The sequence below is a fragment of the Amblyraja radiata genome, chromosome 1, assembly GCF_010909765.2.
Source record: "Amblyraja radiata isolate CabotCenter1 chromosome 1, sAmbRad1.1.pri, whole genome shotgun sequence".
NCBI lineage: Eukaryota > Metazoa > Chordata > Chondrichthyes > Rajiformes > Rajidae > Amblyraja > Amblyraja radiata.
Genome location: NC_045956.1, coordinates 109,032,178 through 109,049,258, shown reverse-complemented (window position 1 = coordinate 109,049,258; position 17,081 = coordinate 109,032,178). Strand labels below are relative to the sequence as shown.

The window sequence follows — 17,081 nt, the reverse complement described above, 5'->3', positions numbered from 1 at the left end:
GCTTCAAACCTTGAAGCAGAAGCAGCAACGATTTACAGGGTAAAGGGCCTGTCCCACTTAGGCTATTTTTAAGCGACTGTCGCTGACTGGCATAGTCGTAGCAGGTCGCTGAAAAACCGGCAACTGGACCCCCCTTCGACATAGAATCATTACTTTAATAACAAAAAAAGTCAGCACCGGCGATAACCTACAAGCCTAAGTGGGACAGGTCCTTTATTAAGAAAACAGAGGTACAAAAAGTTAAAAATTGGAGAAGTACAAAGTTTTCAGGTCGGGGTTTTGTTGACAGGAATTGATGGGGCAGAGAGGGCAAGCTCCAAAGTCCAGAACCAGGGGTCACAGTTAAGAATAAGGGGCAGGCCATTTAGGACTGAGATGAGGAAAATTTATTCACCAGAGTTGTGAATCTGTGGAATTCTCTGCCATAGAAGGCAGTGGAGGCCAATTCACTGGAGGGTTAGATTTAGCTCTTAGGGCTAAAGGAATCAATGGATATGGGGAAAAAGCAGGAACAGGGTACTGATTTTTAGATGATCAGCCATGATCATATTGAATGGCCTACACCTGCACCTATTTTTCTGTTTCTATGTTTCTAAAGGAATCAATCAGAAGAAAAAAATGGTTAAAACAGTAATACTGCTGGATCAGGAAGCAACAAATACCACGATGACTGGGACTTATGAGTTAGGACATGGGAAGCATAATTTTGCCTGTTTGAATATTAAGAGTGGAAGATTAGATAATCACTTGGAAAGCCATGGAGCTGTCAAATCAGGAGATAAAATAAAAGTTAAAAGTGTCACAGCAAAAAGATGAGGAAGTGCCAATGAGCAATTTTAAAAGTGAGCAGTCTTTGTTTTAAAATAATCATCGCAAAAACCTAACACTGAGTCAGTTATTAAAGATGGGATAGCAGCACATTTGGAAAGTGGTGAAATCATTGGACAAAGTCAGCATGGATTTACAAAAGGTAAATCATGTCTGACGAATCTTATAGAATTTTTCGAGGATGTAACTAGTAGCGTGGATAGGGGAGAACCAGTGGATGTGGTGTATCTGGACTTCCAGAAGGCTTTCGACAAGGTCCCACATAAGAGATTAGTATACAAACTTAAAGCACACGGCATTGGGGGTTCAGTATTGATGTGGATAGAGAACTGGCTGGCAAACAGGAAGCAAAGAGTAGGAGTAAATGGGTCCTTTTCACAATGGCAGGCAGTGACTAGTGGGGTACCGCAAGGCTCAGTGCTGGGACCCCAGCTATTTACAATATATATTAATGATCTGGATGAGGGAATTGAAGGCAATATCTCCAAGTTTGCGGATGACACTAAGCTGGGGGGCAGTGTTAGCTGTGAGGAGGATGCTAGGAGACTGCAAGGTGACTTGGATAGGCTGGGTGAGTGGGCAAATGTTTGGCAGATGCAGTATAATGTGGATAAATGTGAGGTTATCCATTTTGGTGGCAAAAACAGGAAAGCAGACTATTATCTAAATGGTGGCCGACTAGGAAAAGGGGAGATGCAGCGAGACCTGGGTGTCATGGTACACCAGTTATTGAAAGTGGGCATGCAGGTGCAGCAGGCAGTGAAGAAAGCGAATGGTATGTTAGCTTTCATAGCAAAAGGATTTGAGTATAGGAGCAGGGAGGTTCTACTGCAGTTGTACAGGGTCTTGGTGAGACCACACCTGGAGTATTGCGTACAGTTTTGGTCTCCAAATCTGAGGAAGGACATTATTGCCATAGAGGGAGTGCAGAGAAGGTTCACCAGACTGATTCCTGGGATGTCAGGACTGTCTTATGAAGAAAGACTGGAGAGACTTGCTTTATACTCTCTAGAATTTAGGAGATTGAGAAGGGATCTTATAGAAACTTACAACATTCTTAAGGGGTTGGACAGGCTAGATGCAGGAAGATTGCTCCCGATGTTGGGGAAGTCCAGGACAAGGGGTCACAGCTTAAGGATAAGGGGGAAATCCTTTAAAACCGAGATGAGAAGAACTTTTTTCACACAGAGAGTGGTGAATCTCTGGAACTCTCTGCCACAGAGGGTAGTCGAGGCCAGTTCATTGGCTATATTTAAGAGGGAGTTAGATGTGGCCCTTGTGGCTAAGGGGATCAGAGGGTATGGAGAGAAGGCAGGTACAGGATACTGAGTTGGATGACCAGCCATTATCATATTGAATGGCGGTGCAGGCTCGAAGGGCCGAATGGCCTACTCCTGCACCTAATTTCTATGTTTCTATGAATGAAACCTCTACTTCACCTTGGCTTTCCAAGCTCTCTACTTTGGCAGATCAAATTGTGCATAATAAACAACATTTCTCAGGAAACAGAAAGGAGAGGGGTGCAAAAGAGAAACAACAATTAAATAAATAGATGGGTAGATTAGTTATGTGTTGGAGAAATGCACGCAGAGAACTTGTTGTCCAAGCATTAAATGTAGAGCCCCAAACAGAAGTGTTTCCTGCCTGCCATTCTGGAAATGTATAGGTTTAAGGTGAAGGGACAAAGATTTTCTAGGAATTTGAGGGGTAACTTTTTCCACACAGGTGAGTGTATGGAACGAGCTGCCGAAGGAGGTAGTTCAGGTAGGGGTTGTCGTAATGTTCAAGAAACAATTAGACAGATACATGGATTTGGCAGGGATATGGGCCAAACACAGCCAAGTGGTACTGGTGTTGATGAAACACGTTTCCACGCTATATGAATCTATGACTCTGCATCCAGTCCTGATGTAGGGTCTCGCCCTAAAAATGCTGGCCATCCTTTGCTGCCACAGATGCTGTTTGACCTGCTGGGTTCTTTGTTTTGTTTTTAAATGAAAATCTAAATAAAAAATGCTAGCTTCAAGTCAGCACTTCAAAATGTACATGAACATGGCTTGAAAACATCTGTACCCAATTACACTATGGATCGATGTCAAGCATTAGACTTATCCAATGCTCAATTTCACAGTGCTCCTCAATGTGAATGAAGAATATGACATGCAAAATAATTTTCACTTCAGTTGACCATTTAATTTGGACAGTCCACTACAAATCAGTTTTCAAATATGCCTGATATCCACGGCATGAACATAAAGATGTGAACAGATTTGATAACTAAACTATTTTGCATGGGATCCAAGGATAGAAAATTGGCTTCATGGAAGGAAGCAGAGGGTGATGGTGGAAGGTTGCTTTGCGAACTGGAGGCCTGTGACTGGTGGTGCGCCTCAGGGTTCGGTGCTGGGCCCGCAACTGTTTGTCATAAACATCAATGATTTGGATGAGAACATACACGGCAAGATTAGCAAGTTTGCTGATGATACAAACGTGGGTGGTTTTGCAGATAGTGAAAAATTACAACAGGATCTTGGTCGATTGGCCAGGTGAGCTGAGGAATGTTTGATGGAATTTAATACAGAGAAATGCGAGGCATTGAATTTTGGGAAGTCTAACATGGGCAGGACCTACACAGTGCATGGTAGGGCTCCGGGGAGTGTTGTAGAGCAGAGGGATCTAGGACTGCAGATGCATGGTTCCTTGAAGGTCAAGTCGCAGATAGAGAAGGTGATCAAAAAGGCTTTTGATACATTGGCCTTCATCAGTCAGAGTATTGCATATAGAAGTTGGGAAGTCATGTTGCAGTTGTGCAAGACATTGGTGAGACCGCATTTAGAGTATTGTGTTCAGTTCTAGGCTATGTTATAGAAAAGATATAGGGTACACAGAAGATTTACGAGGATGTTGCCAGGATGAGAGGGTGCAAGCTATAGGGAGAGGTTGAGTAGGCTGGGACTATTCCTTGGAGCGCAGGAAGATCGAGGGGTGATCTTATAGAGGTGTATAAAATCATGAATCAGATTGGATAAATGCACAGAATCTCTTGCCCGGAGAAGGTGAATCGAGGACCAGAGGACATAGATTTATTAGGATTTAATGATTTAATAGGAATGAGGGGTAACTTTTTCACACAAAGGGTGGTGGGTGCACAGAACAAGCCGTCAGGGGAAATAATTGAGCCTGGGACCATAGCAACATTTAGGAAACAGTTAGACAGGTACATGGATAGGACAGGTTTGGAGGGATATGGACCAAAAGCAGGCTGGTGAGATAAGTGTAGCTGGGACATGTTGACCTATGTGGGCAAGTTGGGCCGATGGGCCTGTTTCCACATTGTATCACTCTATTTAAAGTATCCACGAAATGGCATAGAGCAATGAAGCTCACAAAAATTTGGGTACTCCCACAACCAATCTATTCCTCCCTCAAATTTTAGAATAAGTAGTGAAAGTTTTTTAAAAATAAATCATTGTTTAACAAATTAGATGAGGGTAAAGACTGAAGAACAGGGGTAAAATAAAGGCAGATCTGGAGTTTATTTCCCACATCATTTGAATTTTGAATGCATCATCATACACAGCCTTTAAAGTAGATTGTGGTCATTTAAAGTGAGATTGGAAATATACACCTGAAGGGTAATATTTAGCCAAAACTGAATCTCATTCCCTATACTTTTTTTTTAAACTCCATTGAAATTTCAAAGGAATAAGCACATTTAGTAAAACTCAAAATATCCTGTGACTTTTCTATTAAATATAGCATTCTAAATCTATGTTTATTGCATTAACAGTGTTACTATATATTTTTTAAAATCATATTTTAATACAAGACCTACATTTCACATTTCTGCACGAGTTCTAAGTTCTATGTTCGTTTAGGTTTTTGTTTGAGGCCCCATATGGTAGGCTAATCTGGGAGGGTAGATTGCATGGAATACAAGCAGAGATAGCTAACAGGATACAGGATTGGCTTCATAGCAGGAAGCAGAGTATCGTGAAAGGTTGTTTTTCAGACTGGAGGCCAGTGACATTGGTGTCCATTGTTGCTCGTCACATGATTTGGAAGAAAATATGCAAGGTACTATTACTAAGTCTGCAGGGTGCCGCAAGGCTCGGTGTTGGAACCCCAGTTATTTACAATATATATTAATGATTTAGACGAGGAAATTAAATGTAACATTTCCAAGTTTGCGGATGACACAAAGCTGGGTGCTATGAGGCTGCAGGGCTACTTGGATAGGTTGGGAGAGTCGGCAGATGCATGGCAGATGCAGTATAAAGTGGAGAAGTGTGAGATTATCCACTTCGGTGGCAAGAACAGGAAAGCAAATTATTATCTGAATGGTGTCAGATTAGGAAAGGGGGAGGTGCAACGAGACCTGGGTGTGCTTATACATCAGTCACTGAAAATAAGCATGCAGGTACAGCAGGCAGTGAAGAAAGCTAATGGCATGTTGGCCTTCATTGCGAGTGGATTTGAGTTTAGGAGCAAGGAGGTCCTACTGCAGTTGTACAGTGCCCTGGTGAGACCACATCTGGAGTATTGTGTGCAATTTTGGTCTCGAATTTGAGGAAGGACATTATTGCTTTAGAGGGAGTGCAGCGTAGGTTCACCAGGTTTGTTCACGGGATGGCGGGACAGACAGACAGTGCCCTCCATAATGTTTGGGACAAAGACCCATCATTTATTTATTTGCCTCTGTGCTCCACAATTTGAGATTGGTAATAGGACAAAAAAAAATCACATGTGATTGAAGTACACATTGTCAGATTTTAATAAAAGCCATTTTTATACATTTTGGTTTCACAATGTAGAAATTACAGCAGAAATTATACATAGTCCCCACATTTCAGGGCACCTTAATGTTTGGGACCACTGGCTTCACGGGTGGGTGTTTGTAATTGCTCAGGTGTGTTTAATTGCCTCCTTAATGCAGGTATAAGAGAGCTCTCAGCACCTAGTCTTTCCTCCAGTCTTTCCATCACCTTTGGAAACTTTTATTACTGTTTATCAACATGAGGACCAAAGTTGTGCCAATGAAAGTCAAAGAAGCCATTATGAGACCGAGAACCAAGAATACATCTGTTGGAGACACCAGCCAAACCTTAGGCTTATCAAAATCAACTGTTTGGAACATCATCAAAAAGAAAGAGGGCACTGGTGAGCTTACTAATCGCAAAGGGACTAGCAAGCCACGGAAGACCTCCACAGCTGATTCTTCTGTCGTCAGAAAAATCCTGAAACAGCTGTCCGACAGATCAGAAACACTCTTCAGGAGTAAGGTGTGGATTTGTCAATGACTACTGTCCGCAGAAGACTTCATGAATAGAAATAGAGGCTACACTGCAAGATGCAAACCATTGGTTAGCCGCAAAAATAGGATGGCCAGGTTACAGTTTGCCAAGAAATACTTAAAAGAGCAACCACAGTTCTGGAAAAGGTCTTGTGGACAGATGAGATGAAGATTAATTTATATCAGAGTGATGGCAAGAGCAAAGTATGGAGGAGAGAAGGAACTGTCCAAGATCCAAAGCATACCACTTCATCTGTGAAACAGTGGTGTTGTGGCCTGGGCATATATGCTGCTGAAGGAACTGGCTCACTTAACTTCATTGATAATACCGCTGCTGATGGTAGTAGCATAATGAATTCCAAAGTGTATAGACACATCCTATCTGATCAAGTTCAAACAAATGCCTCAAAACTCATTGGCCGGTGGTTCATTCTACAGCAAGACAATGATCCTAAACATACTGCTGAAGCAACAAAGGAGTTTTTTTAAAGCTAAAAAATGGTCAATTCTTGAGTGGCCAAGTAATCACTCGATCTGAACCCAATTGAGCATGCCTTTTTTATGCTGAAGAGAAAACTGAGGGGGACCAGCCCCCAAAACAAGCATAAGCTAAAGATGACTGCAAAACAGGCCTGGCAGAGCATCACCAGAGAAGACACCCAGCAACTGCTGATGTCCATGAATCACAGACTACAAGCAGTCATTGCATGCAAAGTATATGCGACAAAATACTAAACATAATTACTTTCATTTACACAACATTGCTGTGTCCCAAACATCATGGTGCCCTTGAATGGGGGGGACTATGTATAAACACAGCTGTAATTTCTACATGATGAAGCCAAAATGTATAAAAATGGCCTTTATTAAAATCTGACAATGTGCACTTTAACCACATGATTTTTTCTATTACAAATCTCAAATTGTGGAGTACAGAGGCAAATAAATAAATGATGGGTCTTCGTCCCAAACATTATGGAGGGCACTGTTTGAAGAAAGAATGGGTTGACTGGGCTTGTATTCACTGCAATTTAGAAGGATGAGAGGATATCTTATAGAAACATATAAAATTCTTAAAGGATTTCCCCAGGTTAGATGCATGAAAATTTTCCCAATGTTGAGGAAGTCCAGAACCAGGGTCCATAGTTTAAGAAAAAGGTGTAGGCCATTTAAGACTAAGATGAGGAAAAACTTTTTCACCCAGACCGTTGTGAATCTGTGGAATTCTCTGCCACAGAAGGCAGTTGAGGCCAATTCACTGAATTTTTTCAAGAGAGTTAGATTAAGCTCTTGGGGCTAAAGGAATTAAGGAATATGGGGAAAAAGCAGGAACGGGATACTGATTTTAGATGATCAGCCACAATCATATTGAATGGCGCCGCTGGCTCGAAGGGCTGAATGGCCTACACCTGCACCTATTTTTCTATGTTTTATGTTTCTAAGTCTACAGATAACACTAAAATAGGAGGCTGTGTGGACAGTGAAGACCATTGCCAAACATTAGTGAAATCTTCTACAAACACAGAACTACTATACAGCAGGTGAGGCAGTATGTCTGGAGAACATGGATAGGTGACGTTTTGGGTTGGGACCCTTCTTCAGACTGATTGGGGTGGGAAAGAGGGGCAGGGAAGAAAGCAGGAAGAGAGGAGGAGCAGGACAAAACCTGGCAAGTGATAGGTGGACAGAAAATGCTGGAGTAACAGCAAGCATCTCTGGAGAGAAGTAATGGGTATGTTTTGGGTCGAGACCCTTCAAACTGATGTCAGGGGAGTGGGCGGGACAGAGATTTAATGTAGTCGGAGACATGTACGACTGGTGGGAGAGCTGGGAAGGGGGAGGGGATGGAGAGAGAGGGAAAGCAAGGGCTATTTGAAGTTAGAGAACTCAATGTTCCTACTGATGGGGTGTAAGCTACCCAAGCGAAATATGAGGTGCTGTTCCTCCAATTTGCGCTGGGCCTCACTCTGACAATGGAGGAGGCCCAAGACAGAAAGGCCAGATTGGGAATTGGAGGGAAAGTTAGTGCTGAGCAACCGGGAGATCAGGTGGGTTAAGGCTGACTGAGCTGAGGTGTTCATCGAAATGATCGCCGAGCCTGCGCTTGGTCTCGCCGATATACAGAAGTTGACACCTAGAACAGTAGATGAGGTTGGAGGTGGTGCAAGTGAACCTCTGCCTCACCTGGAAAGACTGTGTGGGTCCTCGGACGGAGTCGAGGGGGGTCGTAAATGGACAAGTGTTGCATCTCCTGCGGTTGCAGGGGAAAAGTACCTGGGAAACATAGAAACATAGAAACATAGAAATTAGGTGCAGGAGTAGGCCATTCGGCCCTTCGAGCCTGCACCGCCATTCAATATGATCATGGCTGATCATCCAACTCAGTATCCCGTACCTGCCTTCTCTCCATACCCTCTGATCCCCTTAGCCACAAGGGCCACATCTAACTCCCTCTTAAATATAGCCAATGAACTGGCCTCGACTACCCTCTGTGGCAGGGAGTTCCAGAGATTCACCACTCTCTGTGTGAAAAAAGTTCTTCTCATCTCGGTTTTAAAGGATTTCCCCCTTATCCTTAAGCTGTGACCCCTTGTCCTGGACTTCCCCAACATCGGGAGCAATCTTCCTGCATCTAGCCTGTCCAACCCCTTAAGAATTTTGTAAGTTTCTATAAGATCCCCTCTCAATCTCCTAAATTCTAGAGTATAAAGCAAGTCTATCCAGTCTTTCTTCATAAGACAGTCCTGACATCCCAGGAATCAGTCTGGTGAACCTTCTCTGCACTCCCTCTATGGCAATAATGTCCTTCCTCAGATTTGGAGACCAAAACTGTACGCAATACTCCAGGTGTGGTCTCACCAAGACCCTGTACAACTGCAGTAGAACCTCCCTGCTCCTATACTCAAATCCTTTTGCTATGAAAGGGGTAGTTTGGGTGGGAAGGGACGAGTTGACCAGTGAGTTGCGGAGGGAACGGTCTCTGCGGAAAGCAGAAAGGGGTGGAGATGGGAAGACGTGGCCAGCAGTGGGATCCCGTTGGAGGTGGCGAAAGTGTTGGAGGATTATATGCTGTATGCAACGGCTGATGGGATGGAAGGTGAGGACAAGGGGGACTCTGTCCTTGTTGCAAATGGGGGGGAGGGGGAGCAAGAGCGGAGCTGCAGGATATCGAGAAGACCCGAATGAGAGCCTCATCTATAATGGAAGAGGGGAACCCCCGTTTCCTAAAGAATGAGGACATCTCCGATGATCTAGAATGGAAAACCTCATTCTGGGCGCAGATGCGGCATAGACGGAGGAATTGGGAGGAGGGGATAGAGTCTTTACAGAAAGCAGGGTGGGAAGAAGTGTAGCCTAGATAGCTATGGGAATCAGTAGGTTTGTAGCAAATGTCGGTCAATAGTCTGTCTCCTGTGATGGAGACGGCGAGATCCAGAAACGGTAGGGAGATTTCAGAGATGGTCCAAGTGAATTTGAGCGCAGGATGGAAATTAGGCGTGAAGTTGATTAAGTCCACCCCCTCCCCCATCCCAGTTCTCCTACCAATCTTACTGTCTCCAACTACATTCTATCTCTGTCCCGCCCACTCCCGACAGCAGTCTGAAGGGTCTCTAACCAAAACGTCACCCATTCCTTCTCTCCAGAGATGCTGCCTGTCCCGCTGAGTTACTCCAGTATTTTGTGTCTACCTTTGATTTAAACCAGCATCTGCAGTTCTTTCCTACACAAGTGATAGGTGGATACAAGCAAGGGGGTTTTGGATAGGCAGATGTTGGACAAAGGCCAGAGATTAAAAGACTAAAGGTATGAGATAAGGTTAGAAGAGTTGCAAATTGCAAAACCAGAAGCAGGAAGGAGGCTGGAACTTTAGTGTTCGGAGTGTGTACAAAATCATGAGAATAGATAGGATGAATGCACATAGACTTCTTCACAGGAGAGGAGAATCAGAAATTGGAGGGCATAGCTCAAAGGTGAGAGGGGAAATTTTAAAAGGGACTCAATAGTCAAATTCGTCATACGGGTGGTGGATATATGGAACAGGCTCCCAGAGAAAGTGGTTGAGTCAGCTGCAATAACTACACATAAAAGACATTTGTAAAAGTACGTGGATCGCTTTAAAGGGATTGGAATAAATTGGACTAGATTAAATGGGCATCTTATTTTGGCGTGGACAAATTGGGCAAAATGGTCTGTTTCCATTCTCCATGAGTTTCATCCAAGCTAATATTTCCTGTGGATTTGGAGGCAACATTTCAGTGTTCTAGTCAATGACATTACAAAATTAGCAACATTAATAAGAAGAAATAAAAAGATTTCCACTGAACCTGCCTTTGTCTATTTTCTAACCTGTTGGGTGGAGGTCCTGCTCTGAAACGATTTGGAGGAGAAGGGAAATCCATTTTGGTGGTTGGTATCTCTGGTTCTTTATCAGGATTTCCAGTTCTACCCTGTTGTACCTGAAAAATATTAAGTAGAAACTAGACCCAATGCGGACCCGTTGGGCCCCATCCCCCAAAGCAATATTTCACCACTCACCCATAGCCCCCAACTGCGCACGCATGGCTGAGGAGTTCCCATTGTGACACCAGAGATCCCCGTTGTGACGCGAGTCACGGCAACCCCCCCAAATGCAGCTCGACATTCCTACCCATATCCTCCTCTATTCCCCCTCATCCCAGCACTCCCTTCCCCCCTCTTCACCCTTTCTCTTCTTTCCCCTCTCCCCTCCCTACCCCCTCTATCACCCTGCTCCCACACTCCTCACCTCCCCCCATCCCACTCCCCCTCACCTGCCCTCCTCTCCATCTAACCCCTACTCCCTACCTCCTCTCCCTCTATCCCCCCCCTCCTCCCCCATTCTCCCACACCTCCCCCACTTTCCCCTCCCTCTCCCCACCCCCCTCTCCCTCTATCCCCCCCCTCCTCCCCCACTCTCCCCCTCCTCCCCCACTTTCCCCTCCCTCTCCCCACCCCCCTCTATCCCCCCTGCTCCCCCATTCCTCAGACCCCACAATGAAAATCGCAATGTTTTTAAAAAAATGAAAATTCCCCCCCATCCTACCCCCCAATGAAACCTCCCCCCAATCCCAACCCCCCCCCCCCCCCCCCCACACACACACACTGAAAATTGCAATTTATCTTTAAAATAACATAAACACAATGTTAGCTGTTAATGAAAACAGAAGAATTTGAATAAAACTGAGTATTTTGAAAATCGGTCATTTATGTAAATGAGATTCGGGATTCCATTGTGACGTCATTGTAACGCTGCAGACGGGCAGGAAAAGAGAGTGGAAAAGTGGTTTGATAGTGTTTTTTGTAAAGTTTTAAATGTCAATAACGTAATATATAACATCAATCCGAACGAAACTAGTTTCATTTACATTCTAGGACAATGGTGAGTAAGGTGGGTCAAAATTGTAGTGCTATCGTGTACCGTTTTGGCCGGGTTTTGGGATATCACATCCACGCACGCAGGCACACAAACAAACAAGATGAGAGATTTAGTAATATACTAGACTAAGTGGGACCCGTTGGGTCCCAGCATCACACAGGAGGGCTGGTCATCCAACGCAATATTCCACCTCTCCACCAATTCTAATATTGGTGGCCAGTTGGGGGGGGGGCTTTCTGGAGCGCTAGTATGGGTGTTGTGGGATGAAGGGACTGGTTTCCAGAGGGCTAGTATGCAAATTGTGCGCCAAATGGATTCTTGGGCTGGCGTCTCAGTCAATCAAGCCTGTTGTGCTGGCAACTCACTCACTCACGGCTGGTGGGCTGGTAGTTGACTCACGGCTAATCCTTGAAATTCTATTTCAAGCAGGGTATAAGGCCACCAAATTCAAGTGCAGTTTCTTACCACTTCTAGCAGGGTGCAAGGCCACCAAATTCAAGTGCAGTTTCATACCATTTGAAGTAGGGTGCAAAGCCACTAAAGACAGCGAGTCGTGAGCTCTCCCTCCTCCATCTTGCAGAGACTGAGCCACACCCACATTTCCGCGTTTTATAACCCCTCACCCCCGCCACCGGAAAAGGTGTGGCTTTCATGGAGTGATTGACAGGAGAGATTCTCAACATTTAAAAAAAAAACTAATAACACTTTTATTTTTCATTGATGGGAAGAATTCTCTGCATCTGCTCAGCGGAGGGGGACTGAGTAAGATGGCCAAAAATCATAGCCGTAAGTGGTAGCGTTTTATCTAAAATCAATATACAGTGCAAACAGGAAGTAACTGCATTTACAGTAGTGCCTTTTAACTTCAAGCCATGGGGGAGAGGAGGGGGGGAGAGGAGGGGGGGGGAGAGGAGGGGGGGAGAGGAGGGGGGGGAGAGGAGGGGGGGGGAGAGGAGAGGGGGGGGGGGGGGAGGAGGGGGGGGCGGAAGGAGTGGGGGAGAGGAGGGGGGGAGAGGCAGGGGGGGGAGAGGAGGGGGGGAGAGAGAGAGGCAGGGGGAGGAGAGAAGGGGAGCGGGAGAGGAAGGGGGGGGCGAGAGGAGACGGAGGGGGAGAGGAGGAGGGGGAGGAGGGGGGGGGGGGGGAGGGGGGGGATGGGATGGACGAGTGCGGAGAGAAAAGAGGGGAGAGAGAGGGGGAGAGGAGGAGGAGGAGGGGAGGGGGGGAGAGCGGAGGAGGGGGGGAGAGGAGGAGGGAGGAGGAGGAGGGGGGGCGAGAGAGGAGGGCAGGCGGGGGGAGAGGGAGGGGGGGCAAGGGGAGAGAGACGAGGGGGGGAGAGGAGAGGGAGGGGGAGGAGAGGGAGGGGGAGAGGGAGGGAGGGGGGAGAGGAGAGGGAGGGGGGAGGAGAGGAGCGGGGAGAGGACGAGTGGGGGGGAGAGGAGAGGGGGCGGAGAGGAGAGAGGGGGGAGAGGAGAGGGGGGGAGGGAGAGGGGGGGGAGGAGAGGGCGGGGAGCAGAGGAGAGGGGGGGGAGAGGAGAGGGGGGGGTAGGACAAGAGGAGATGCAGGGGGCTGGGGAGAGGAGAGGGGGGCGGAGAGGAGGGCGGGGGAGAGCAGAGGAGGGGCGGGGGAAGAGGAGAGGGGGTGAGAGACGGAGAGGAGGGGGAGAGGAGAGGGGGGAGAGAGGAGAGGGGGGGGGGAGGGAAGAAGGATCCGGGGGGAGAGGAGAGGGGGGGGGAAGAGGACGACGGGGGGCGGGAAAGAGAGGAGAGGAGAGGAGGGAGGAGAGGAGGGGGGGAGAGAGGAGAGGGGGGGGGCTAGGGACAGAAGGCGGGGACGTCTGGGGGGGGGGGGAGATGAGGGGGGGGAGAGGAGGGGGGAAGGCGAAGGAGGGGGGGGAGAGGAGGGGGGGGAGAGGAGGGGGGGGAGAGGAGGGGGGGAGAGGAGGGGGGGGAGAGAGGAGGGGGGGGGAGAGGAGGGGGGGGGAGGGGGCAGGAGGGGGGGGGAGAGGAGGCGGGGGGAGGAGGATGGGGGGGGGGGTGGATGGAGAGGAGGGGGGGGGAGATGACGGGGGGGGGGAGAGGAGGCGGTGGGGGCGAGAGGAGCGGGGGGGGCGGCGAGAGGACGGGGGGGGACGAGGAGGGGGGGGACGAGGAGGGGGGCAGAGGGAGTGGGGGGAGAGAGGGAGGGGCCGGTGAGAGGAGGGAGGGGAGAGGAGCAGGGGGGGGGGCAGAGGAGAGGGTGGGGAGGGAGGGGAGGGACGAGGAGGGGACGAGCATGGCTAGAGGGAGCGGAGAGAGGAGAGCGGGGGGGAGATGAGGGAGCAGGGGGGGGAGAGGAGAGGGGGGGGGACGAGAGGAGAGGGGCGGGAGAGAGGGAGAGGGGGGGGAGGAGAGGAGAGGGCGGGGCGAGACCCGGGCGTGAGGGGGGTGGATGAGAGAGGGAGAGGACCCCCCCCCCTCCGAGCAGGGGGGGAGAGAGGACGAGGGGGGGGTGAGAGGAGAGGGGGGAGGAGAGGGGGTGGAGGAGAGGGGGGCGGAGTAGGGGGGGGGAGGATGGCCTGTGGAGGGGGGGGAGGGGACCGGGGGGGGGAGGAGGGGTAGGGGGAAGAGGAGGGGGGGGGAGAGGTGGGGGGGTGGAGAGAGGAGGGGGGGGAGGAGAGGAGGGGGGGAGAGGAGGGGGGGAGAGGAGGGGGGGGACGAGGAGGGGGGGGAGAGGGAGGGGTGGGAGCCACCGAGGGGAGGGGAGGGGAGGGGTGGGGAGAGGCGGGGGTGGGAGAGGAGGGGGGGGGGAGAGGAAGGGGGGGGAGAGGAGGGGGGGGAATGCAGGACGGGGGGGGTGTAGAGGAGGGCGGGGGAGGAGGGGCGGCGGGGGGGGGCGAGACGGAGGGGGGGGGGGAGGAGAGGAAGGGGGGGGAGAGGAGGGGGGGCGAGGAGGGGGGGGAGACGGAGCGGGGGGACTGGACCGGAGAGAGGAGGGGGGAGAGGACAGGGGGGAGAGGAAGGGGGGAGAGGAGGGGGAGGGAGAGGAGGGGGGGAAGCAGGAGGGGGGAGAAGAGGAGGGCGGGAAGAGGAGCGGGGGGAAGAGGAGGGGGGGGAGAGAGGAGGGGCGGGGAGGAGGAGGGGGGGGGAGAGGAGGTGGGGGAGAGGAGGGGGGGAAGGACAAGGGGGGGAGGGGGGGTAGAGGAGGGGGGGGGAGAGGAGGTGGGGAGAGGAAGAGGAGGGGGGGGAGAGGAGGGGGGGAGAGTGAGGGGGGGGAGAGGAGGGTGGAGGGGAGAGGAGGGGGGGGGAGAGGAGAGGGCGGGGAGAGCGGAGGCGGGGGGAGAGGAGGGGGGGGAGAGGAGGGGGGGGGGAGAGAGGGGGGGGGGAGAGGAAGGGGGGGGAGAGGAGGGGGGGGAGAGGAGGGGGGGGTAGAGGAGGGGGGGGAGAGAGGAGCGGGGGGGAGAGAGGAGGGGGGGGGGAGAGGAGGGGGGGGAGAGGAGGGGGGGGAGAGGAGGGGGGGGAGAGGGAGGGGGGGAGAGGAGGGGGGGGAAGAGGAGGGGGGAGAGGAGGGGGGGGAGAGGAGGAGGGGGGAGAGGAGAGGGGGGAGAGGAGAGGGGGGGGGAGAGGATGAGGGGGGGAGAGGAGAGGGGGGGGAGAGGAGAGGGGGGGGGAGAGGAGAGGGGGGGGAGAGGAGAGGGGGGGGAGAGGAGAGGGGGGGGAGAGGAGAGGGGGGGGAGAGGAGAGGGGGGGGAGAGGAGAGGGGGGAGAGGAGAGGGGGGGGGAGAGGAGAGGGGGGGGAGAGAGGAGAGGGGGGGGGAGAGGAGAGGGGGGGGAGAGGAGAGGGGGGGGAGAGGAGAGGGGGGGAGGAGAGGGGGGGGAGAGGAGGGGGGAGGAGAGGAGAGGGGGGGGGGGGAGAGGGGGGGGGGGGGGGAGAGGAGAGGGGGGGAGAGAGATTGCCTTTTTATTTCAACCCAAACCCCCCAAACAACCATTTGCAGGCAGTGCTTTTTCACTTTAACCATATTTTCATTTTCAAACCACATTAAGGGTACTTACTCACAGTTGTGTGAACATGTGTTCAGTGTTATTCACATATCAGAGAAACGTGACCCTCTGCCTTCCTCCAGCTTGAAGAGTGAGGCACACCACTTCCTGGTTTTATAGTCCCTCCCCCCTGCCGCCAGCGGGGGCAGCAGAGAGAATGGGGAATTTTGTAAAAACATTAATATCTCTGTCATTTTTAATCGACGGGACAAATCCTCGGCACACATGCGGCGGAGGGGGGCTCAGAGCGAGGTGGCCAAAAATTACGGCCGTAGGTGGCAATGTTCTCTCGGAAATCGCGGCACAGATGGCCAAAACCGGTCAAGAACAGACCTTTAGTAATATAGAAGATAGATAGATACTAGACCAAGTGAGACCCGTTGGGTCCCTGTCACATGGGAGGCCTGGTCTCCCAACACAACCTGTTCCCCCAACACAATATTCCACCACTCACCCGTTCCCTCAACGAGCTGGGCTACAATCCCATTGTGACGTCATAGTTGTAAGCACAGGGAAGACATTTTTCTCAAAGTGGGCTTTTTAAAAAACTTGTAAATATCAATAACTTGTGAAATATAACATCAAATCTGATGGAAACTTGACACGAACAACCACGGGGCAAAAGTGAGTAAGGTGGTGCAAACATTTTTGCCCTTTTGTGCACCGTTTTGGCGTAGTTCCTTGAGATCACTCGCATACAGACGTCCAAACAAGACGAGACATTTAGTAATATATAGATAAAAGATAGATAACAATAATGCAAAATTTCAAGTGCATTTCACACTTGTAATAACAGTGTCAACATGATTTCCTAATTATACAAAAAATAAATAATTTATAGACAAAAGTCTCTCCAATACTTACTGTGATTCTATTTGTTGTGGAGGCAAGAGGCAGAGGTTCAAGACCCATTCTCAGTCGTTTTTGTTTCTCACAGTAAGCTTTCCAGGTTTCTTCATTGAAACCATAATTGAAATAATCAGAAAGATCAGCACCTTAAATAAAGAGAACATAACTGCATGAGAAAACCAAAGCAAAAATAGCACATAATTATCCAATAACTGTTTCTCCCATTTTCAATGCAGCACAAATACCAAGTGGCCATTGTATTAGAAGACAATCAAATTTTAAAGTGTCAGGAGTTTCTTAAAATAATCACTTTTCTGGATGTGATATAGTTAAAATAAAGTGAACAAAAACCTTGAAATAGCTTTCAAATTAGTGATCACTTATAAATAGTCAACTGGTGAGAGGGTCATTTGCCAATAGAATTTATTATACCTGGTTTTCTCCAAGGTTTATCTTCAAAAGAATCCAAGTCTATTTCTAATGTTGGGATTCCATTGATGTCACCAGGTGCATCAAGATCAACTCCCTTTCCAGATTTTGTCCCTGGAAAATAAAAATTCACCACAAGTAGTTAACAAAATAATTTCCAAATCATTTTACTGCAGAAGACAAAAACATTTCAATCTAACTTTAACATTTCTAAAGTTGGATTACTCATTTGGTATGATTGATAAGAGCAAATTTAAAACAATTTAT

General features: G+C 49.2%; 1 protein-coding gene across 19 annotated transcripts in view; it reads right to left on the bottom strand.

Moving 5' to 3' along the window:
• The window catches only part of fip1l1 (factor interacting with PAPOLA and CPSF1), a 74,663-nt gene that overhangs the window by 42,003 nt on the left and 15,579 nt on the right, over nt 1-17,081 (bottom strand). For 12 of the 19 annotated variants that reach the window (XM_033028691.1, XM_033028583.1, XM_033028672.1 and 9 more), the window contains exons 6-8: nt 16,818-16,928; nt 16,401-16,531; nt 10,451-10,578 (exon numbers count right to left, since the gene is read on the bottom strand). In XM_033028691.1, the coding sequence (XP_032884582.1) occupies nt 10,451-10,578; nt 16,401-16,531; nt 16,818-16,928 (370 nt within the window). The remainder of the gene's footprint in view (nt 1-10,450; nt 10,579-16,400; nt 16,532-16,817; nt 16,929-17,081) is intronic. The other 7 variants (XM_033028682.1, XM_033028717.1, XM_033028652.1 and 4 more) reach the window with 1 other exon arrangement.